Below are 26,135 nucleotides of genomic sequence, written 5' to 3' on the forward strand. Positions count from 1 at the left end.
CGTATGGATAAGATATTGAAGGATGAAAATATGATCTACTGTAGACAACCCTGGTCTAAAACCGCAACCGTACTAAATGATTCCAAATGGATTTTACATTCATCCAACTTTGGCTGTTTCAAGGATGAAGTAGCAAAGAATGCTGCAGTCAAAGTCAATCAAACTAACTCTCTATATAGTGAATTGGTTTGTGGGGACCTTTATGAACACAGTGGCAAAATAAGAGTGTTATGTCATGAACTTGGGAAAGAAACTTTTAGGGCACATTAAAACAAGCAAAATAATGGAAACCTTTGGCCATGAATGAATTTGAGCAAGGAGCCTTCCCTTTGGAAAAACAACTTATTACAACTTGTATATTTCATAAAGAAAACAAAAAACTTAAAACATGTATGTTTTGGAACCATTTTTTGATGGATATGAGCCTTACAAATGCTCAATAAATAAATAAATAAAATGTCCTTGCCTTGAAGGACCCAGATGAAAGCTGTGTAGTAACACAATTAACCACCCCCCAGCTGACTTTCCTGAATTTAGCACATAACTTCAAATGTTCCAGAGTCCTAGGAATATGATAAGAAGGTTTTTGTCCAAACCATGGAAGCCCTGTCATTTAATTTCCAAAGTGGAATTTGGTTATGTTCACTATAATGACCGAAATCACACATTTGTAAATAACTATAAATATTCCCTTACCTTTCAATTTCTATCCACATTAACACCCTGACCATGGACTTGATGCTATAAACAAGATCTTCAAAAATGAACAATTGTGTATTGGCAAGGTAAACACGCACACCTCCTTTATTGACACTGCAGAGCTCTTGTTTAGCATGTGAAATACTGGATCATGTGGACCACTTGAGAACATCCTTTGGAAGGGGTGCAGATATGAAAAACTGAGATGATTATATTGAAATGATTATGTAATCTTCATACATAATGACATTGACAGAATATACACTGGAAGTAGCAGATGTGTTTCTTATGTTCAATAATGACCTCAGATTCCAACAAAATTGATATGTGGTAATCCAAGTAATTTTGGGTATATGAGTTGCTAGGGGAAATCAAAGCAACCAAGATCCAAAGCCAAACATTTCCATATAAGAATGACCATTTTATGAGCATCCAGAAACAATGCTTAAAGAAGGTGTGCAAGATTGTGTGTAACCTACATATAAATCCCCTGTTTGTGCTCTCATTTTTCAATTGTGTGTACTTTTGTATACAGTGGTTAATACCACTCTTCAGGTTTCAGTGAATACTATTTCGACAACTGAATTATGACTTCTCCCCTTTCCTCAGGCAGTAAAGGAGGTATGTGGTCTAGGAAGAATGCAATGGCGGGTGAGATTGTCTCATAAAGATGGGCTCCTTCAAGGATGATTCTTGTAGCCTGAAGGGATCTCTCAACAAATATGAAGATATAAATGAATGTTGACATCATTTGAAGAGGCAAAGAAACAAATGCTAGAAAACATTAGGCAATAACAACATCAAATGGGTAACTAGACCAACAGCTGAACTGGCTAAAAGCAGTGGATCTGCAGAGAGGTTTGCCCCAGAGAAACAGAAGAAGTTAATATTTACTGAAACAAGAAGCCTTTATATACCAGTCATGCGAGGTGCCTTTGATCAGGAATACCCAGCAACTGTCCCATGAGCCAATGGCAGTTATGAAATTCATTAGTATTGGGTTCTTAAGTGAGCAAATAAAAGTCCCCTGCATCAAGATTAATATTCTTACCTGAAGCGAATTTTCAGATTATGATAAGTGTAAGCACATTTTCAAACAAAACAAAATAAGAAAACACACTGGTTCTTTGGATGGTAGTTCTGCCATTTGTGTGTTTCAGGCATTCCTCCAATCTGTGCAGAGATTAAGGGGCACTGAGACAGTCACCAAGACAACTATAAACATCTAATTTACTGAATGTGTTTCTCTGCCAATCAAAGTCCATCTATGCCTTTGAGTTCAGATTCCTTGAAGATATAATGCCCCTTCCTTTGGAACTCTCCAGCACTTTATCTCCATCTAAAGCCAGATGGACATGTTTATTTTCAGCCACCTACGGTATCTGAAGAGCTCCACTTACTCTTAACCATTGTATTGTCATTATAAAGTGTTATTTTCCCTTGAAGTGGCCTCGTTCCTGTCCAGGGTCAATTGCAGACACTACTTATAACATAAACAAGAAACTACTACTCAGTACAGGAAAGAGGAAAATAATGTTTGGTGTCTATGCCAGATGCCTGTTAGGCACATCCCTGTCCCTCCAGAGCCGCTCTAAGAAGCTCATCTTGGAGGTTCCATGAATGGCTAAGACTCTGTTTCACCTACGTTTGCCTACTTGATCTAAACTCTGACTCTGAGCTACTCCAGGTGAAGGCTAGCAGGCATTCAGAGGGATGGGCTCATCAAGAACACCAAACAGTAAAATCCATTTAGGCCTTCAGACTATACTGATGATAATACATAGAGGTAATATTTGTGTGTAGTACATTTCAGTGGCAATCATCTGCATGTTTGATCGCTTTCACTATTCGATGTATTGGCAAGGCCAACTTAATGCTCTCATTTTCATGGGTATGTCCAATACATGTTTAGCTTATTTGGAAGATGCAACCATGTAGAACAGAATTCGGGTTTTGGATGCAGCGCTGATTTCCGGAACGTATACACACGCACACATTAGTTGTACATAACATATCATCCAAATCCATCAGTCTTGCAGCAGGGTTTCAATTAATTACACATTTAGAGTAAGGATGGAAGCAGTCATGGAGGTTTGCCAGGTGCGGATATGGTCCAACATGGCAAATGTCAACCTTTACCGCATTTAAATTGTGCTGTTGCTGTATGGACAATATAAATGAGCAATAAGAAATCTGAGATTGTAGAATGGTTCATAGAAGAAGTACTTTGCAGTCTCTTTGAAGGTGCCCTACAGAACACAAGCCTCCTGAGCTAGAGTCTCGTACCTGTAGGTTAGTTAATTGTGAAAACAAAATGTAATGTCAAGTATGTGGATTTTGTCCCAATGTAAACTCACAAGTAGAACCTTACTGACAAAAAAAGAACGGATGGCAGACAAATGAAATAGTCATTTCAAATTCCGTTTGGCATAGAGGCCATGTAGGACTGGTAAATTCTTCCAATGAAAGTCTTTGTATACAGAGATAATAAAAGAATCATTAAATCGTTATGCAACAATATTCACATGTTCTGCTCATATTGCATCCCCTTATATATCCTCTGCTGAGACAATCTCCATGCAGAACATCCCACAACACCTGTTTCTCTACCATCTGTGCCCAGGGGTCAAGTCATAAAAATTCAAGTGGGGGAACTCATCAACAAACGTAATGGGATGTGACGTCGCCAAAAATGTGCATGTTGAGGTGAAAAATGCACATTTCATTACATTGGCTTTGCATAACCACCCAAATTGGCATTTGCCTTTTCATAAAAACAACACACACACAAACCAAGAGAGGATATTGTCTTCTAATGGTGATCTTGAAAACGTTAGAAGGTGTGCATGTTTTAAACTCCAAGAACCAATACAAATGTTTTCCCTGAGACTTGTAGGACCGAAATGCGAAATACACCTTTACTTGTTTGTTGTTTGTCATCAGGTTGTATAGTGCAGTGATGAAGTGTCTGGCCTGCAACCCTGACCACTGCGGTTTGATCTCATAGGTCGTCTTCAATTCATAAATTCAAAGAGGACATTCAATGTTTCTCATTTTAGCTGGGGGGACTGAGTCCACCCTCTGAATAAAGTGGGTGGACTCAGTCCCCCCGCGTGTACCCTCGACTTGAGCCCTATCTGTGCCTTATGTTGTTTTGCCATCCTATTCCCATCAAATTTTATATCTGTTCACAATTCTCACAAATTTGATCCAAAGGTTATGTTACATTACTTTCCTGCAATGCTAGTTCCTGGATCCCTTCCTTCATGCTGCTCAGTATGACATACTTGAATAAACAAAAACAGTGGCAGGACTGCAAGATGTAAGTTAAATGTGTTTATTAGCTGTGAACACATGAGTTTGGGTCATGATTGGGTCTGGCCCACATCATCGTGTCTTCATTTTCAATGACGAGTGAGAGCTCTCTCAGTTGTTTGATAGAGCATCTTCTCAGGGGATTTTGTAAGCTCTAATGAAACTTAGATTGTCTTTTTTCAATGGTTCTTCAGATGTATTTTAGGAATTTTATTTCAGTTTTCATCACTAAATCAAAGTATCAGATTGGAAAGTTGTTCCATCTTTGCTGTGGCATTTCTACTCTCTCTTTTTGCCTTTTAATGTTCATAAGTTTTGTGCAACCGATACTGAGTTTCCTGCAATTCAGTATTTCAAATTTCCAGGGCTTATTCTTTTGATATAGGCATGTTTACTTAGTCTCCCACTATTGGGTTATAGTTTTGTGTTTTGCTGCATTCATAGAGAGATTCCCACACTTGATTTTCTTTAAACGTTCTGTTTTCGCAATGGCCTTTTGTAATCTCTCTCTGTTCAGTGTATTTAAGGTTCAAATGCATGCTTATTTCCCTATGGCCATAAGTACTCAATTTCCAACAATTCAGATATCCAACTTTCAACATCCGTCTTGTTTCACTATGACCATTAATACTCAGATTCCCATCACTCAGCATCCTAATGTTCAAATGATGTTGTATGTCTCTATTTGTTTTATCACACAGTCTATTCAATGCATGGTTTCAAAGTTAATACTCTATCTTTTTTTCAGTAAGAGCACTACTAGTCAAGTTCCCACAATTCTCCTGTTAGAAGCTCTAACACGTTCTTTTTCCACGCAAAGCACTAGTAATGAATTTTCAACAATTCAACATTTCAAAGTTCAGATACCTTGTTTTTTCCTTTGAGGTATCAGTATGGAGATCCCCACAATTCAACATTCAATATAAAAAAGGTTTTGTATTTTGCTATGGGCAATAGCACTCCGTTTCTTACCATTCAGAGTTTCAAAGTTTAAAAAAGCTTCCTTATTTTGCTTGAGATCTTAACAACCAGTTTTCTACAATTCAGTGGTTCAATATTCATCTGACTTCTTGTATCCCTATTGAAATGAATTCTCAATTTCACCTTAAATTAGCATTTCTAAGTTCAGCAGCGTTCTTGCTTCTCCATGGGCAGGCATATTTATTTTCACACAATGCATCGTTTTATTGTTCAAATATGTCTGTGTTTAATTATTGGTGATAGTGTATCGATCACACAAAGCAGTGTTTCAAATGTAAAATACTTTGTTATTTTCTTTTTATTTCTATGGACATTATTTCTCAATTCCCCACAATTTTCACTTCAAGGTTCAAATCCGTTGTTTATATCTGCAGTAGTACTAACATTTCTGCACTGTAGCGATTCATAGACCAGATCGCTTCATGTTTTGCTCTGGCCATTAATATTACCTTACCCACAATTCAGAATTCACTGTTCAACCACTTTGCAACAGTACTTGCAACAGATACTTCTGCGCCTCTTCAGCTGCTTTTTCTCTTGGGATTTTGGTGCCTGTTATTATTTCCTACTTGGCACAATTTCTCTTGCAGTCGTTCGAAGGTCCATAAAACGTCTCTTCTCTACTCACTCCGAACTTTTGCTGATTCTGCATCACCCCTTTTTGTGCCCCTCTGGGATCCAGCTAATACAGCAGCAGAGGAATTTTTTCAAAGCTGGGAATCTTTCCGTTCATCTTCCTTTCAGTAACCATGTCTTCTCTTAAGGTCTCCTAACTCTCGATGATGTCAGCTGTTTCCTCTTTCTCCCTTTAGTCAGGTTCTGTGTTGGACATGTGCTGAAGCTTCTGTGCCGCAGCAAGGTGTAGCCAACACTGTTCGTACCTCACTTCCTGAACACTTTATGTAATGGTGCACAGCACGTTGAACAGTTTCTCCACTCCTTCATCTGTGGTATGTTACACTTCTGCTCTGCCACTGCCGATATCACGAGGACTAAAAGGTTTGGAAATTATAGTTGGCCTTCAACCTAGTTCTCATCTATTTCAGCTCATCACAAATATTTTACACCTTAAGATAGTAACTTGTGATGCAATTATGTTGGGATATATGTTTCTGCTATTACTGCTTTAATTATTGCTCAGATAATTTGGTATCCAATTTGTCTGAGAAATCTGTTTTATGTTATCACTGCTTCCATTGAAATTCAGGGATCAGATGTCCGCTAGATCCTAGTCCACAATAAACAAAACATCAAATAAATACAAACAATATCATAACTGGTAACACACAGACAGTGATCACAATAATTAATTTCACCTCACATCATGGTTTGAATACGAGGTTATGCCTGTGTTGCGAAAACATCAGATTCACACTTGGAATGAAGTCCATGCCAGTGACAAAGAGGGGCAAAAATGTGAACATCTTATGATTTAAAATATTGAAAGAAACCATTCAATGCGAATGACTCATATATAAGCTGTTTTGGCTAGATAAATTAATATGGATCCAATATCTCCATAAGGGCATCAAATAGGGTGAATGTCATTCCTTAAGCACCAAAAACAAATAAAATGGTCATTTGTGGCATTGTATCATCATATACGGTAAAGTGTTTTTGTATACTGCCATTCTGCCATGTTTGTTGCCATTGCTGTGCACTTATCTGCAAGAAAGAGGTTGGTTGAGTTGCTCTATAGATGCAAACCGGTGGTGTGGCTGTGTTTAGGCCAGAAATACAGAGACGTAAGTGATGTTCTGCTTCCATGGGATTGGCAGAGACACTCAGGAATATGTTATCCAAAGAGCAGAGCCCAAAATCTGAGAGACTGAAGAATATTGATCAAAGCCTCTGCATTGCAGCTGGAAGGGTGATCAAAATGGCTTGTCACAGTCAAGCAGTGGAAGAGACCCTGATTCCTACTCTGATATAGGATAAGACTCAGTGCTAATATTAAGTAGCCTCTGCTCTAGGGTTGTGTGCCTCGCCTGAGAGAGTAACCTCAAGTTATTAAAAGCAGGACATAGTTTTAACTGGGAAATCTGGAGATTTGTTGGAATAGTGGAAAGCATACTAGAAGCTGTTTAGCATGCTAATATCACAGTCTATACTTCCCTGTGGTGGATTGAAACAGAAGTCATGTTTTAAATAGAGGGGCCAAATGAAAGCAGAATAGTGGCCAGGTTGGATGCTCCATTGGCAGGTCACATAAAGCCAGACCGACGCCTTTGTACGATATCTTAAAATGGTTTGATTCTTTTCAATAAATGTATCTGCGTGCACTGGCGTACCAGTCATAACTCGGAGTTCCAACATATCTGGTAGTGTACTCTTTTCTGCTCTAATATCAACAGAGCAAGAAGATCGTCAGTGGCAATATTTAGCTAAATAGAAGCCACTGAGTCATCTGTGAAGCGTGATACCTCTACATTTGTTGTGCTCCCTGAGTGCACAGCCATTCTGAGAAGACGTACATGATTGCACCCTGAGATACTGCACTGTTCCTAACATGCCCTGGGAATATCTCTGGGGCACTGATCTGATACATTGATTGTGCACTAGGACACAAAGTGCAGCTGCTTAATCAAAGCGACCTATAATAAAATAACTTTAGGCCAGTATTAGAAACAATCATACTTTTTGAAATATTGGTTTGATGACCTGTGCATTCTCTTAGATGCAACAAACAATGATTTATTTACCAGAGGCACTGAATTGAATGGCAAGAACTGGCAGCATTGGAACCTACACAACCAATGGTGTGATTTGAATGGGTTTAAGTGTGCTGTTGAATATACCTGCATTGTACATCTTCTCACTGGGTTCATGGAGTAGGATCTTGATAAAATCTACCATTGCCCGCTGACAAAATTAGCATGTGAACAATCCTATTGGCCTAATTAGGGTGTTAGTGGTTCACTTGGTGCTGACTCTAGAATGCATCTGGAAACCCTCTGGTATATTCACTGTAATGTCAAATCCACTATTAAAGAGTATTCTTCATGATGTCCACAATGCTAGAATGACTGCTCTACAACTCTATTAAGCTTTTGCACCAATGTACACATTTTATATACACTATCCACCAGCTATGCTTAGGCTACCCAAGGAGGAGCTATCCTTTTTTGTGAATGTTGTAATGTTAGTAATGTATGTGTACAGTTTATCCACATGGCAACATTTGATAAAAGGTTGCTGCCAAAAGAAGTCGCTGTTATGAGCTTTCTGCCCCAAATTCTACAAGCAGGCTGGCTAAAATAATGAAAACAGTCACTTTTTGTCTACTTTAAATGTAATGTTTTGAAGGATGAAAATGTGTTTGTTGCTGAATAAAAATAATTAATGGTGTTTTTCAAAGCAACAGATTCACATAAGAAAAATCCATTGTAAGGTGATACATGTGTGTATACAATATCCCATATTCCAGATACAAGACCACTACAGTGAATGCATTAGGCTGTGATCTGAGTTTAAACTCTAGTTTTTGCAAAACATGTGTGGAGACTGCTGATTGAACAGAAGTGTTCAGTTCCCTACAATAGTCATAAAACGGGATGCTGTTGCTTTGCAACTGACACAGAGACCTTGGGCCTGGCTTCAGAAGTATCTCATAGCCATGAGAAAACTGTATTTTCGAGACAGATGTAGACAGAGAACACTAATCCATCTAATGAATCTATCATTTTGACAATTAACTTTAAAAATAGGGCTACATTTGTATTTTCTATGGTCCTCCTGACTATTCCTAAACCTGATCTGCCCCCTAGGTTTGCAGGTACATCCTACTAATATAGCAGGTGTCTTTGAAGAGAGAAGTCTGGTGACACTAACAGGTCATGTCATCTTTTTCACAGATGAGGGAGTCCATGGGCAGACCAGCTGCAGAAGAGAACAATGGAAATACATGGCAACTTAGCTTATATTTAGTTTAATAGACAGGGAAGGAGTCAAGCTTCAAAAGAGCAATTGCCTGAACTCCAGGTGCAATCGGAATGTGCAGATCTTCTATATCACCTCTTGGAAAAATGTTTTACAAGGGAAAAGAAGGAGATAGAAAGTATAGTTACTTCTATCACAATGACTGATTTAAATGTTGATAATGGGATTGATGACATGTTAATAGCTCAGGATCAGAAGGGTGTAGAAATAAATCACACATATCGGCTAAACAGAAATGAAGAGCTGAATCTACAAATATGACAATAATCAATAATCAGTAATTCTACCAGAATTGCTCCTATAAAAGTATACATGTTCTAACCCTGGCGAATCCAGAGTAAGCATATTAATTTCACTCAAAAGAGACACACGTCATCAGATAAGATATAACAATATTAGGCAATTAGTAAGTAGAAGTATAGAAAATAGAATTATTTATTTCCAGTATAAAATCTAATTATATCATGGTGGGAATGTGGTGGAATCTCAGCCTTTGCCAAATAATGTGGGCAGTTCATGAAGGACCCTTTATGTACTATGAGGAACAAAGGGTGTTTTCTATGTCACTAGAATAAGCTATCATTCTGATAGATCCACCAATGAGAGCTGTGATAGGGACAGACCCTTTAAAAGGTGGAGTCTGCATTATTTCTAAGGCCCAACACTGAAAGTTGATTTTGAGAGAGACAACTAAAGGCTGGTAGCCAACTTGATTGATTACAGACAGCATTGCTGTGGAGGAAAACGTATTGTGCTGAATCCAAGGCCATATGCAGGGCAACGAATTGAAGAATGCATAGCAGAGCAGGGCAGAGTGTCCAGACTGGTAGGCACTTGGGAGGCATATCTTGAGACAGGTGTCCAAAGAGGCAGCAAATTGCCTGGTGCCAGTTGGTGTTCCATGCCTGTCTGAATTTGAGTTGAGACCAAACCCAAGTGGTTTAGATTCTCAGAGGAATTATACTTATTTTCTACAGAATCTAAATAAATGCTATATCCCTTTTCATATGTAAAGCTTTGGGGAACCCACAATACGATTTATATCACTAGATCTAGTCCAAAGTGTAGGTGTTTTGGCAAATGTGAATAAATAATATAGTACCCTTTCAGTATGGACAATGGGGAATGTCTCTGTCCGCACTGTGTGATATCCGAAAGCTATGGCTGACAAAGATTGAGAGTGGCACTATTGAGATCCAAAGAGTAGTGAATGCCATAGTCAATAAAGTAATGGAATCCTATTTCCCTAACAAACCAATCAAACTGGGGTTGTTGCTATCAAGGCTGTGCATGACTCCCTGTCTCCATACATTCTGGAAGAGATTTCAAGAATCACATACATTTGTTTAAATAGTCCAACATCTTAGTCGATATTGAGCAGGTCCATTGAGTTAGCTACTTGGACATAGTTTAGATGGATAACATATTTTAGCGTGTGCATGATTTTGACAGTCGGATTCTGATGTTTGGTAACATATGTGATTTGAAGTCTCAGTCTTAGTCTGAATATTGCCACCCTGATGTTTTAAGTGGGGAGATGTGTGCTTCGAATAAGTTAAATATTTGTGTTCCCCATTAGAAATGCTATGGTGAACAGCTGACCTAATGAATTATTGAGTTCACAGATGACTATCTCATTAAATCATTTGATTCTACTGTGGCACAGATGTACACCTGTGTAAATTGAGTGGGGAATTACCTGGCACAATTCTGAATTTGAAAACATGAATTTAAAAAATTGCACTTGCACTCAAGCTCGCTTCTTGTCCCACATAGTCAGATTGTTGTGCCCAACGGTGTTACACAATCTCAAAATAATCCATATAGTGTGAGACTTATTTTGTGTGTGCTGGAGAACCAGGTGTCACTCAGCTGTAGGAATATATATATATATTGTTTTATTGTATTTAGAGTTTATATGCATTTTCAACTTTTAATACGTTTCCAATCTTCCATAATGTTAACATCCGAAATAAAAGTAAATTAATAAAACAGGATTTTACCAACAGAAAAAAATAAAAAGAAAATAAATAAAAAATTGATAATCCTTAAAATGACCTCAAGTATTTTCTAACATGTCATCAAATGATACATGCATGCATCGTCATTTCCAATCATGAGTTTTTGTCATTTTGTTGTTCATACTTGTCCCAGGCCATAATAATCTACATAAAAGACTTTAGATCTATTTAAATCCATCCAGATGTCAATCACCACCCCTAATCAGTAACCCTATCGTAGTTGGGGCAGCTTACATAATACCCATTGTAGATGGCATTCTATGCCCTTCTCTGTAGCCACCACATTCTCAATGTATTTCTTGCATGGTGTGGGAAGCCTGTGCGGAAATGCTGTCACTGTATTTCTCTGCAGGGTTTTCTGAACTATACAGGAAATTCGACAGCCTTTCAGTGGGATAAGCATTATGATACCTTGGTAGAGGGTGAATTCTGATCACTGAATCTCCAGCACTTAGTTTATCACTTAGTTTGTAAATCTCTTTCCAAACTCGTCCTCAATAGCCGTCCACTGAGAGTAGGTAAAGAGCTAGTGAAAACGATTGGTTTCATGAAGGTAACATAGGCTACAATATTACATTACAAACATCAAAGACAATCAACCAAATCATTTGTGAAGAAAAGAGTGTCCAAAGGAAAGTGCAACATTCCAACTCTTACACCTCGTCAGAGCACAAAACTACAAATCCTGCCCATCTAGATTGCAATTATTACTGGAGGTAGATTCAATGCTCAGAGCAATTTACATTTCCAAAACTATGAGGGAATGCCATGAAAGAGAGTTTTAGAAACTGGTTACAGGGTTTGAACCTATGCACATTCCCACCACAAGATAAGTGGAAAGAGTAGAAACAGGTCTTGGGCACAGGTAATGTGGGCACTTTCGCATTCCGTTCTAAATGTTGAGTCAACCCCATTTAACTCGGGAACGTTCATTGGCACTGTTGTAACTAATGCAATCCATACACTCAAAAGAGTGGTGTCAAGGCTGTCCTATGTAACACAGCGACCATGAAATATGTCTATGCTTAAATTGCCTTGCTGCATCTGTGGAGCATAAAGCAGTGATTTAGTGCTCAAAACATTTTCTTCAACTTCCATCTGTGCAGCTCTGGAGAAGAAAGAGCTACCATGGTGTGGTTCTACTCATCTGTGTCACATGGGAAGTCACAAAATAGTCACCCATTTCCATCATCTGCAAGTGTTTGTGCTACAAAAGTACGAGAAATGAGGATCTGGATGGCTTGTACTCTGCATCCAGACAGCCTGCACATCTTTAGAAGAAACTGTGAAAAAGGGAAAGCAATGTAGATGGTTCTTCACGTCAAACTTATTTTCAAACTTTTCAAAGCAGAAACTGGTACTGGGGTTTGCCATGTGCCCTGACCTCAGACTTAATGTTGGAAAGTCAAAAGTGGCATTACTTTTCTTATTAATACAATTTTAAAAATAATTCAGTTGTCATGGTGTCCTACAGCTGCTCACCAGTAATTTCCAGTCTGGTGGCTAAAGTACAGTGGCTGGCTGGTAATGGGTGAAAGAGGACAATTGCCCACCAGGTTGGATGGGCATGTTGCTCCTTGGGCAAGAGCTGCAAAATGAAAACAGAAAATTTAAAAAGACTAAGGGCCTCATTCCGAGTTGGACGGTAAGAGTTAACGGCCACCGGTAAGGAGACTGGTGCCGTTAAACCCTTACCGCCCAATTCGGAAGTCCCTTAGCGGGAGCCACAAAGAACGTGTGGTCTGACCACACGTCCTTTACGGGTCCCGCTAAGGGACCAGGGAGCTACTTATGGGCCTGCTATTCGTGGGCCCGTAATTAGCGCCTTCCCCATTCCCATTGAGCCTAATGGGGGCTCAAATGTGAATGGGAAATGGTTGGTTGAATGGGGACTTTCTGGGTCCGCACAGGTCGGAGTGTCCCGGTAAGTCACCTTTCAACCAGACTGGACCGGACCCGTTATTGGAGGCAGCCATGGCTGCCTCCAATCTCGGAATGAGGCCCTAAATCGTTCAGATTCCAACTGGCCTTGAAGTAACCAAGTGCTGCAAGGCCTACTCAACTTCTGTGTGGATGGGGGAGACACTCATCTTGATTTCTGCACTGTTATAGAGGTGCCTGGGTGGCCCCCACACATGAGCTGTAGCAGTGAGCGAGTGAGAAGGAGAAGAGCGTTGGCTGCATGCACAGGTCTGCTCCTCAAGTGGCAATGTACACACTTAAATGACAGATTATGTGACCGCTGGAGCTAATGTTGGCACCACATTGGCCCATACACTATTAGTCTGTTACGGCCCTAAGCAGATTATCACAACTTCTTCTTGCCAAGGAAGTAAGTGTCCACATCATATCAGAGTTTGACCTTAGTACATTCTGAAATAATTCTTCCCCTATGCATTGGTGAATTTCTTGATCAATGGTGTGTTCATTACAAAAAGAGTTTAACTGCAAAACAATAGCACCAATTACCATATAGTGGGTATAGAAATGGGTGTTTGTGGTATTCATTATTAGGCACAGTTGATAAAAATGCACAAAAAGATGCAACATTAATTATTAGTAAACTACAAACTAAGGGGGTAATTCAGAGATGGGCAAACATTTTAATGAAATACAGCCAGAAAATGTGTCCAGCTTCGCTGGTGGTATCTCTGAAAATCCATCCAATTCGGAGTTTATCAAGTAGAAAATGCTTGTGGTAACATAAAAGATGTTTTTTTAAACATTGGTTTTTATCTATTTCCACCTTCAATGCCAAAGTATACATGGATTATGTGCAGGAGTGGCTCATATTATTACTGTAATTTCTTCAGCACAAAAGGGTCCATTCTGACCCTTTAATGCGTTACATGGTTACGGTGGTGATTGGAGCATCAGAAAGGCCCACCTTTTCAACCCATTACCAATGCTCTTTGTTCAAGCATGTTTCACTTTATTAAATTGAAGTGCCTACACTTCCTTTCTGTAACAGTAAAACAAAGTTTATAAACAATTGGGGTCAATTTTGAATTTTTAAATCCACTTCTTAGATGGTGGTAAAAAGGTGGATTTTCAGCAGAAAGTCCACCTAAAATACTGTTGTTGTATTTGCATGTGATACCGCTAGTGGTATTTGATCACACCCTGAATTGTGTGCACAGTAAAATAAATTATTGTTACCACCCACTTCTGAAGGACCCCCTAAATCTGATCATTTTTATTTGTCTTGTCCAAACACTGTTAATGACCAACAAAAAGACACATATACAAATCAATAACATATCCACATATGTAAATAGTCACATGAACACAGACATATCCTTCCACATATAATAAACAGTTACAACTGCACTCAAACACATCACCACAGTCACAAAAAATGAAACATAAACAAATACACACACACACACACACACACACACACACACACACACACACACAAGCACTCCACTTTCCTTGAAAACACAAATGCATATGTTGTTCTTACTCTCTCTCCATCACCAGATCCGAGACGGAGTCCCCTATCATTTCCCTTTGCTTCCATACATTAAAATATGAAGTTGACTTTGCAAGAAAGTGTATATTGGTAGCAAATGAAAAGCCAAGTGCCCTCATCATATTTCAGTCTACATTGTATAAGTGTAGAAATCAGAGCCACAATTACCACCAAGACCCCGACCACAACTTCTTGTGTCTGGAAGAGGCTGGCTGGCAAATCAAGGCGGTCTACTATCTAAACGTGAGCTACGGCAATGAAAAGGGGTGAGTGATAAGGAATTTGTGACTCAGCAATTTGGGTAAGGAAAGGGTGGGATGTGTGGTATACCAAGGTCAATGTGATAAGGGCTAAAGGAAGGAGATAAAGGGGAACAGAGGTTTGAAAGCTAATTATAAGGAATGGGATGATGGGTAAGTGAGGATGTGGTGCAAGGGAAGGACAGTGAATGGTGATGAGTAAGGAACATTGGGTAAATAAGAAAGAGGTAGAAATCTGGAAAGGTATGTCAGCAGAATGAGTGACTGTTGCTGGGATCTGTGCCTGGTATGCATGCCTTAGCACTTGACTATGGGACTGCCTGAACCACTTTTGTTTTCTGATGAAGTGATGCATACTTACTTTATGAACATATGTTTTAATTATGAATTCTCTTATATTTTGTCAGGTTGCTTTATCATGTGACTTGTTCCTTTGAAAGACAGACATATTGAACAGTGTACTAGTTTTGACCTTGTATAACAACCTAGCTGAAATACTTTTGTTGGTTCAGTTATTGAAGATGGAGAAGAAGAAGCTGAAGTCACCACTGCTGTCTAAATTGGAAAGTGTGAAATCAGGAAGGCAATGCTTTAATCCTCACCTTCCGCATTTGACACATTATGTGGTCCTTGCCAAATCAACTACCATCACTGTGCCTTACTTTCCGTAACTATCTATAGGGAAAATTACACTCATCTGAGATTGCAATGTATGGTGCTACTCCATAAGCAATTATAATATTGACCATTTCTATAATGCATACTTCTGGGGATGCAGGATGCCAAGTGAGGGTCTTATGTTGTGGGGTGGGAAGACAGGTATGGATTTTGTGTTGTTGAGAAGGTAGCCAGTAAGCCAAGTATGTGTTTTTGCTGTGACTACATGTATCCGGCTCTAAGAGCAATGTCAGCCCGTCTAACTTTGCTCTACCTATGAATCATCTTGGTTTTACAACTCTTTGCATTGGTCTAAAACGAAAGATGGGATGGAACGAGATGGGGAGAGATGTAGGCTGCTGATAAATTGCAAACTAGGACACGAGGAAGCCTGGGCTCAAATCCCAACTTTCCAATTTCTGCAAACTATATTATACTGTTGAAATTATTTTACTATGTTTGTTTGTTTATTGATTTTGTATGGCACGCCAAACCCAAAGCTAACAGGGCGCAACAGAGAACAGGAATATATGAGTACTTAAAAGCTTACTTACAGGGTAAGACACAATATAAGTATAAAATATGACATTTCGGCAAATCAGAGTATTCCGCCTAAAGCTATAGTGGGATGGGTCTGTTCTAATGTTAAGTGGGAGGGCATTCCAGTATTGGGCTGCCTTGACTGTGAAGCTGCTGCCACCCGTTTTTTTTGTCTAAATTTAGGTACCTGAAGGCAGTAGGAATTGACGTTTCTGGTGGGGCGGATTGAGGTTTTTCTTGTTTGGTAAGTGGGGGAGGTTAACCGTGGCAAGGTCCCTAGGAAACAATACACATAAGTGAAAGTATATTGCATTAAAGGAAACAAGTGTCAATAATAACTAATATACTTGAGAATGTGTGGGTGGGGTAGAGGTTAGTATTGAGTTTAATTGTTCTGCATTTGGGGCCTCTGCACTTTGGGCTTGGGCCACGTCAATATAGGCTGGGAAATTGTACGTGGCCTGCATGCCATTGGTTGACAGTCCTATCCTGCTAAAGTCTAATGCACTGACAGAGACAGAAATTGAAAATTGCATTTTAAAATGAAGATTTCATCTCAAGTGTTTTGTTAACTAGGCAGGCATTACCTTGCCCAATTTAAAATATTCACAAAGTAAAAACACAGTAATGCACAATCAGGATTAGCACCTGGGGAGAGTTGCCAACCAGTGAGGTGGCTTTGAAATAAGAAAATAACTGTCTATAACTGTTTGCATTCCACAGAGTCTCTTAGTACCCTTCTCCCATCTGAAAATGTTTTTTCTGGTCAGCCCATGGCGCTGCCTTCCCCCTTCCTCTCTGCGCACAACTTGCCCCTTTACCCCTTAACATGCTTTCCCTAAACCATGCTTGCTGTTGTCTCCATTGTCCGAGCTGCGTCTCAGCTGCACACCATGGAAAGTGAAAACGGACAATGCCACTTTCCGCTTTCCACAGCTGCCATTGTTTTTCTTAGTGAGAATACGTTTGGGCTGGTGTGCCAATAAGAAGCAAGCACACCCGCCAAGGCTGTGCTTAACGCTACATCAACTGCTTGTCTCAATAAGATAATGTACAACTATGAAAATGTTTTTACATGTAACTCTAGGTTTTGTATTTTATTTGTATTTGGGTTTATATAGGGAAATCCCTGCTAGTAAGCAACAAAGTGTTGTATAAATAATTTGGGGTTAACACATGTCAGTGAAAGGATAGGTTACAGGTTACAGTAGCTTGAAGAGGCTTGAACTGTGAACACAGACTTCCATTTCTACTGGACTAGATAATCGAGCAAAAGCACAATTGATTAAATCAAATATGCACCCTGTCATAGGGGCCAATTCACAAAGGCATGTGTTTACCATGTTGCACATACTTTAGGCACATGTGTAATACCCCCCACCAAATAGAGCCTGGTAGTAAGGCTGGTACATGGTCCCCAGGACAGTGGGCTGAGGGGCCCCTAGACTTTGCAAAAGGAGATTGATTTTTGAGCAGTTGTCCATGTTCACTATGTAGCATACAGATAGACATCGCCTATGCCAGGTTCAGGTAAACTCCTTGAACAGAAATGACTGAGCAGATCCGCGTTATAGGACTGATTTGGCCTGAAACCTTTAAGTAAAATGCCCTTTTTTTTTTTTTTTATTTCCAACCGTTGTTTTATTAGTTCGATCAACAAACTTTTACAACTTGTATAATATATACATTTTCTTCCTTTTGCATATTTAAAAACAATATTTTCTGAATTCTAAATTTCATTTTATCTAAAAAAATGCCCTTTTAATTTGCACTGATTCCTACAGGCTTGAGGTATGTTCTTTGCTCAATCATGGTGCAGTAACCCTCAGCCTCTAATAGGTGGTGCAGCACTTAATTTTTGTTTGACTTCCATTTTATGATACATTTCTAAGATTCTATATGCAGTACCTCTAACCACATCTTGAGGCCCCTCCCTTATGCAATTGAATGCATGCATGCTGCTTTTTCTAATGTTTTGCACTCTACTTTGGGTGTTTTAGATAATTCCCCTGAGGCTTTTGACTGTTCAACCAGTATTTAAGACTTTTGAGGCCCTCTCAAGTATACATATGCTGTAAAAATAGTATACTCTGTTGCTGAAAATTCCTTCCTGGACTCAAAGCTCATTAATATTCATTACTCTTGCACAGGACTGTGGGTCAGCCGGTACCCAGTGGTTTTGGGAGACATACGAATAGTGCAGGAGTCCTGCGAGTTATGCATACAGTATGTATTTTATGAAAACACTGGTTTAACCCTACGCAATGGAGTTTAGGTTGAGAAGCACCCTACATTCGTTAGTACCTTGTAGTCATAGCCAATGCATTGTGTTGTGTTATTTGCCAAATCCCTGGGAGTCAGATTGTTAACTCCAGGCTGGTCCAGAACACTGGTAACACGACGTCTGCTGCCCCATGCAGGACAGCAGCCCCAAGAACAGTGTGGTTTGAAACAAGGAAATAAACTGTGTATAAAAAGAAAACTGTCAAGTTTGTTTTAACTCATAAAGTGATCATATGTCCAGGCAGGAAAAAGGTTGAAAATCCTTTGCATTACTGCTTCTACAATGGAAAAACCTTCAGTGTTCAATGTGTTTTGTAACCAGGTCTTGCATTGTAAAATATATGTGAAACATTTACTGTTTTTGTATCCCTGCAGTAACTATGAATTCAAAGCTGGCCACTTTGTTCTAGTGTTATCACTTGTGCTGTTGTGTTCAACCCTGTCACTATTCAAGAGTCATGTTTGTTATTTCTGGAGTCTAGTATTCATTTGTGTATTCACTTTAATTTGCCTGCAACGTGCGTTATAACCAGTTGCTTGCCAGACATTCAGTATGTGCTGCCCAATTCCCTGACTGGTTATACCAGGCTGGCTTAACCAAAGTTTGCCAAGAACAGCAGAAGAGGATTCCATGCAACCCATGTATCCCTTTCCTCACAACTATGTTTGCGGAGAGATGCCATTATCATTAACCCCAAACTCTCTGGCGGGGGATGCACATACATGTGTTCAATTAGCTATTTTTTGGTATCCACTGATATTGCCTAGCAGTGCATGCATTGCTGATGTAGTACTGTCATCTAAAGACCTATGTTCCATATGGCTTAAATGAAACTGGTATGGCAAGGATTCTCATCATTAGGGGAGGCAACCAAATATTTCAACAGCAATGTCAAATAACCTTGAAAAATAAGTTGGCTTTGCTAAACCATTCCCCTCGCCTCCACACCACTCATCAACTCATGTCTTCCTGTCTCACCACCTTACACTGCTCACACAATCAGCCCTCTCACATGGCAGCAAGATGCCCACAGCCGTACCATATTAGCGGAGCAATGCCACCGCTCACTTCTTTAGTCCTATCACACAGACCCCATTAATTTGCCCTCTGGGTGACACACACAAGTATCTCCTCCACTAGCGCCACAGGGCACAAGTACTTCCAGCAGCATCACGGTTTCCCATCTGCCTTCCCCTCTATGCTACTAGCAACCTCTGACATGCCATATTTCCTTGTAGGACCACTTAGAGCAAAGCCGACAAAATTGAAGAATCCCCATACACTTTAGATTACTTTCACATGCATTACTGGCTCCACACTTAATGAGTTAAACGTATTTTCAGAGCAACATTTCTGCATGCAGTACACATTATATCAGCTTAGGATGTCTGTGAATTTCCAATTGCTTAATAATTCTGTCCTATGTTATTGTTAATGTTATCAAACATGCCTGCCTTCTTAAACACTTTGGTACATTTGCCCATTCATTCTGCAACACATAGTGCTGATCAACTTCCGCTAGTGCAAAGATATGTTGTAATATCAAGAGCTTTGCTAAATCACTTGAGGTCACTCTGGGAGTTAGCCTACTGCACTCCCCAGCCACTCCCTGAGATCTGGCACATAGCTTCTGTGCAGACATAATATCACGATAACGAAATAGCCCATCAAGGCCATATTTCTGGAGACGTTGAAGTCCACATTATGCTGATTTGGGTGAATTCCTTAGCACCAGTTTGTGAAATGTTTCAGTAATAATGAGCCTACTGCTGTAAATGATGGGTGGCCAAGACATTGCATCATCCCTGCCTTCAAATGCTGGCAGTGTCACTGACACCATCTGTGTGGAGTGGGACTTAGAATCCAGACTGGAGATGTCAGGGGAATTAGAAGATCTCCAGGGAAGGCAAAGAGTGCAGAAATAACATTAAACTAATTTAGAAAGCTGCAGTATGGACCTGACCCAAAATATCAAAAACATGTGCATGGGAAACCATTGTTGTAGTTTGTTAATTTTAAAACCTTGTGGATCAGTTATTTATGGCTCAGTCTAAAAATAAAGTGCTTAATCAAAAACAGAGAGGTTCCAAGAGTAACAAAGATTATGGATAGATTCCAGTGCTCCCATTAGTTATCAGATGCATTCTGACTCCATATTCTGATTTTAAAAAAATACATTAAAACTCATTTTATATAATGAGTAAATTGCACGCAGGGGATCCGGGTCCCTTACTCGCTGTGCAAAAATCACCCCTTGCTCCATAAAGGTCAAAAAAAGGTGTAAACACAGGCAAAATGGCCTTTATGCCTTCTTTTTGCAATTTGTCCCACAAATAGTGTAAATGCGGCCTGCTGTTTAAACAGGCCAGACGGCATTTACAATGGATTGCTATGGAATTTGCAGCCTCTTAGCAGGTCCTAAAAACAAAGTCACTTTTCAGGAGTGCAAATTCACTTTGAACTGGGCAAATATTCCATGAATGGGGCCCTCTGTGTGAAAATCGCATGCTAGCGTAAGTGCATTCGGTCATTGCTGCACGAGATCCGGGAGGCCGGTGAGTACAGCAATTCTGCTGGGGCAATTCTGCCCAGAGTGGTATCTGTTTTACGCATTGTTTTTATAATTCGGCTGCCACTCAGGGGACTTAGAAAATGAGGCTCCTGGTATTAACAAAGGTTGTGGAAGATTGCGGGCCACGCCATACTAAAACATATCAGACAATCACACCTGTTCACTGTACTGTTCACAACATTCAACACTAAAGGATCCACAGTAAACTCAGCAACACAATAAACATATTTATATACCAACATTCAGAACATAAGCTTTCAATGTTAGTCCATATTCTGACTATGCTTAAATATTCAGGTCATACTGTTATTGACTGTATTTCTGTTGACTAATTTTATCATTGGAAAATCATCGCACTTTAATGACGTTGATTGCGTTTGATCATGCTTGTGCTATGCAACTCTTTGATAGACAAAAGCCATTTGCCTCTTCCAACAAATTATGGCTAACTTCGCGGAAGGATCAGCCATGACCCATTCTAAAAATAGAACCCTGGCCCAGGATGTTAGTACACCAGGGCACATCCTCGCGTGCCACAGAGGAAGAGGCTTTAATTCTGCATGGGCATGCCTGACCAAGAGGAGACACAGGCAGCAACAGAGCACAGCCCAGTACTGGAAATCATGGCAGTGTGCTGCACATTCAACTTACCAATCTTCTGATTGAAAATCTTGTCGAAGGCCAGCTCCCCTCTCTCTTCAAGGTATTTCTGCATGACGCTTCGGATGCTGAAAGGGACAGTAGAGGAGCATGGGTTACTCAAGGGAATGCGATATGGAAGGGAATTACTGACATCGGGAAACTGACAAAGGGCAGGGCAAAGGTGAAGAAAAAGGGGACAAGCAGGGAGAAGGAAGAGCCATGTTGGTGATTTTGCATTTACTTGTAAATCATTATACATGCTTGTTATTTCATTATTTGGTTTTATTTCATTAAAGGTGCCTAATGTTGCATTTTGTTTGTATTATGCTTCATCAGAAGATGACATTTGGATGTTAAAATATTAGACAGGGTTCAAAATTGCTGTAAGCTGGAGGCCTTTTAGCTCCTAGGTATAGTCGTGGGGAGCCTGGTTTCCTTGGCACTACCATCTACCCGGAGCTACAACCTTGTGATACAAACATACCTATGTGAAAATAAACAGTCTATGATTGGAAGTGCGTGTCAGTGAGCGTAATAACACATCCAGAAGACGTTTAAAGCATAATGGATCAAATATGACGGACACATCTTACATGGGAGTTACATTTGTGTCACACTACATAATAGCTCCTGGTTCCATAGAGGTAGCACCTGCTTACTAGGTTATGCTAGATACCCACAGCTGCTTTTAGCTCCTGCTGATCAAATCCTTATTTTGATACCTGTTGAGACACTAATGTTTAATACCTACAAATGTACCAACTTGGGGATCAGATTTGCCATGCACATTTTTTTAATATCACAGTGACTTGAAAAATATAAGAACATAGAAGATAATTTTACTATGTGCTCCTTTATGCTACACAAAAGCCAAATACAGTGCACTCCTCGGATCATGCCACCAGAGTGCAAACAGGATATTTTGGGCGTATTGATGCGTCATCTTCTGCAGCGCATGTTCTAATGTATGCCGAGCAATGCAAAGTAATGACTCGGCATCGGCTGTGTTCATTTCAGAATGTTGTCCATGTCAAAAATGAAATGCACGGTGAAAAGAACAATGACTGGATGAAAAGGTTCTTATGCGGGTCCTTGGTAAAACAGGCTTTCTGCCCTTTCCACAGAGGCGTCTTTTTTCCCTGTAATAAAAGCTCAGCCAAGGGCAGCAGCTGTGCACCCTGCCAGTGGGCACAGGACCAGGGCTTGGCACGGAGAAAACAATGTAGGAGCGGCCCCTCGTTTCCGCATTTGCCACTACAAACAACACTTGTTTGGGAGTGCGGGCCTTGTTGGTCGCACTCTGCTTCATCTGGCCACTTCAGCACGAGTGCTCCTCTCGCAGCTTCCTCGCTTTCGCATATGGATGCAATATAGCGGGGAATCTATAAATAGGCCCTGTGTCTCGCAGCCACTGTCTGTTTTCCTAATCCTGCTTGGAAGGCTGGGCCCGGACTCAGCTGCTTCGAATTATCTGCACTAATAAGAACTACAATAGCTTTAATTGTCAACAATTATGCAGCGCATGCGGTCCCTTGCGTCATTTTGTACACTTCCTTGGTTCCTGTCTTTGCAACTGAGGGCTTGATTTCTGGGGGTTAAGAAGTAGTTGAGAGCCAGGGGCGGGAATTCGTCGAAATGATAGGGCATGTGAACAGAAAATGTGTCAGATCGGTGCAGAGAGACAACCAACTGTTTGCAGTGTCCTTTTTTTCTTCTTAAAATAAAAGGGTGAATTTCAAGGCATACTTTCCCAGTTGTGTACCTTTATTTGTTTATTTATGTATACATTTATTAAGCGCACACAACTCTCAGGCATCAAGGCACTGTTACAACCAGGTACACTTAGATTGTACTGACATTGCACGAGAGCCAGTGCAATGTCGCACGGTTGAGCAACCAGTATTGGCCGCAGGACAACCACAGCCCCGATGCACACACACAATGAACAAATAATCGGCTTGCTCTAGAGCCTGGGTATCAAACGTTTGGTTCTCTAGCTGTTTTGGACTACAACTCCCATCAGTACTTATCAGCATAGTCAATAATGAAGGATCATGGGAGTAGTAGTCCAAGTCCACCGGAGATCTGCAGATTGCAGGCCTCTGATGTAGATCAATGTTTGTCCTAGTGTTAACACCGTGCACACTTGTGCTTGCACCACCACAACGTTTCTGCTATAAGGCCCACTAGTGGATAAAATGATGCAGTCTTTTGATGGGATGCTTGAGAAAAAGGTACAATACTTTAATGCCTGCTTGGAGAAGAGGTGTCTCTCTGCAGCAGAAAATGCATTACAAGCACCCATGAGAAGCATGCTTTGCTCGAAATAAACAACCACTGGGCAGGAAGAAATGCACTTGGCAAAGACAAAACTGTTCCTTTCTGGGAAGTTATACCACAGCACACATTTTCACCATGATTCCTCCTGCGCAAGGAGACACCTCCGCTAACATACATTTCCCACAAAACAACCCTGAAACCTTGCTCATTAGAAACAGTGCACTCAAGCCTTGCAAATCAGTGTCTGTACAAGGAAGTTGGACACCCACCCCTTTGTTTAATGTCGGCCTACATATTTATCCACAAAATTCCTGGTCATTACTGTGCATGCAAAATATCTACACATAATTCCTGTCCTCTTACTGTGCACAGCCATCCTATGCACTTAATTCGTGCTGTACATAGAGCTATTGTATATCTACCTCTGTGCACAGCCATCCTATGCACTTAATTCGTGCTGTGCATAGAGCTATTGTATATCTACCTCTCCTATGCACTTAATTCGTGCTGTACATAGAGCTATTGTATATCTACCTCTGTGCTCAGCCATCCTATGCACTTAATTCGTGCTGTGCATAGAGCTATTGTATATCTACCTCTGTGCACAGCCATCCTATGCACTTAATTCGTGCTGTGCATAGAGCTATTGTATATCTACCTCTGTGCACAGCCATCCTATGCACTTAATTCGTGCTGTGCATAGAGCTATTGTATATCTACCTCTGTGCACAGCCATCCTATGCACTTAATTCGTGCTGTACATAGAGCTGTTGTATATCTACCTCTGCGCACAGCGTTTCTTCGTTTCTTTATGGTGTACAGAATGGTTGTCTTTCACAGAAGGATGACCCCAAGATTGGGTCGGAAAATGGAACACGTTTAAATATCTAGTACGTTGAGACTTTGAATTTGATGGAATAACGCAGCTCATAATTGAGAAGTCTTTGTTTGCCCCAGAATGTGAACTGTTCTTCAGTGAGAGGGATAGCAGGGAGACATACTGTGATTGTCTTTCTACTATGCATACATTTTCCATCTCCTGCCCAATCCCATCATCTGTTTATGTCTTTCTTCTGGGCCTAATTTACAAAAAAAGTGCTAAGCCTTCAAAAGGTAGTTAGCACGAAAAAGGGCATTGCATTGGGGAAAAGAATAGCACTGGGGGCCGATTCATGAAATTAAATGCACGCAGAAACCTGCAGCACAAAGTATTGGCGTAGCGCCTGGAACACCCCCAACACACCTCAATTACAAACAGAACATTGTGGTGTCGAACAACCTTTGTGCCGGACCCCGGGAAAAAAAGTAATCAAGGATTACTTACCAGCAATCACCATTACTCCTACTCCACTCCTGCAATTGACAATTCCTTGTCGGAGCACCCCCACTAAACTGCATCCGTTCCCCTAACTTAAAGCAGCACCCATTTAGACACACTAAACTGTGCCTCGGCACCCTAACTTAAGGCAGCACCCAGGTACCCCCACTAAACTGCGCCTCTGCTCCCTAACATAAGGCAGCACTCATTTACCCCCACTGAACTGCGCTCCAGCACCCTTATTTAAATCAGGACACGCAAACCCACACTAAACTGCACCTCAGCCCCCTAAATTAAGGCAGCACCAGCATTCCCCCACTAAACTGCACCTCGGCCCCCTAACTTAAAGCAGCAGCCACGTGTTCATTCTTGTCCCAGTACCCAACTGACATGTGCCTTAGCACCCAAACCAAGGCGGCACCCACAAGTCCTCCTTCATCTCAGTCCCCCCACTGATCTGTGCCCCGAACCAAAGGTGGCATCCACAAGTCCACCACCATCATGCTCGTTTTAGTCTCTGTGAGAATCTGGAATTAAATTCCAATCAAGACCCATACCAGATCATATGTTCTTCATAAAATTGTTTGAGTCCCATCTTTATTTTTGCCTTCAGTGCCACGAGAGCTATTCCACAGTGTGCTCTATAAATAGACAATAACATAACTTGCCAGTACCTGTTGTGTCCTGTTTTATGAGGTTGGAAATCCACTGTGCCAACAGGGAACAAAGGTGACCACACTTAATCCACAGATAACAGGTGCCAATGGAGGACAAGCACTCTACGCTTCTAAACACACAGACAGTGACACCCAAGGTGATAATGAGCTCTTTCATGCCTTTGATGACCTAGTCACAGACATGCAAAACAGATCAATTAGTTGGCAGGATGAAGAGACATGTCCTGACCTTTTTTTCGAAAAGTTGAAGGATAAATAATGCAATCTAATGAAATGAAATGGTGCAGTATGCAATTGTCGATATATGATTTTAAAAATGTTACATACATCTTTCCTTTTCTTTATTTCCTTTTCTCCTAAAGCAATGAGACATATATTATGGAACACTATAATAATTTGTATAAATATCTGTATTCTTCTACTTATTCTCCTAATGTGGTGCAAAGTGATGATTTGTATGTAACATAATCTTTAA

At 40.4% G+C, this 26,135-nt stretch overlaps 1 protein-coding gene across 2 annotated transcripts in view; it reads right to left on the bottom strand.

Moving 5' to 3' along the window:
- Window positions 1-26,135, bottom strand: part of GRK3 (G protein-coupled receptor kinase 3) — a 1,763,027-nt gene that overhangs the window by 1,301,941 nt on the left and 434,951 nt on the right. For both annotated transcript variants that reach the window (XM_069619380.1, XM_069619381.1), the window contains exon 2: window positions 21,395-21,471. In XM_069619380.1, the coding sequence (XP_069475481.1) occupies window positions 21,395-21,471 (77 nt within the window). The remainder of the gene's footprint in view (window positions 1-21,394; window positions 21,472-26,135) is intronic.

The sequence above is a fragment of the Ambystoma mexicanum genome, chromosome 10, assembly GCF_040938575.1.
Source record: "Ambystoma mexicanum isolate Mex_15411 chromosome 10, UKY_AmexF1_1, whole genome shotgun sequence".
NCBI lineage: Eukaryota > Metazoa > Chordata > Amphibia > Caudata > Ambystomatidae > Ambystoma > Ambystoma mexicanum.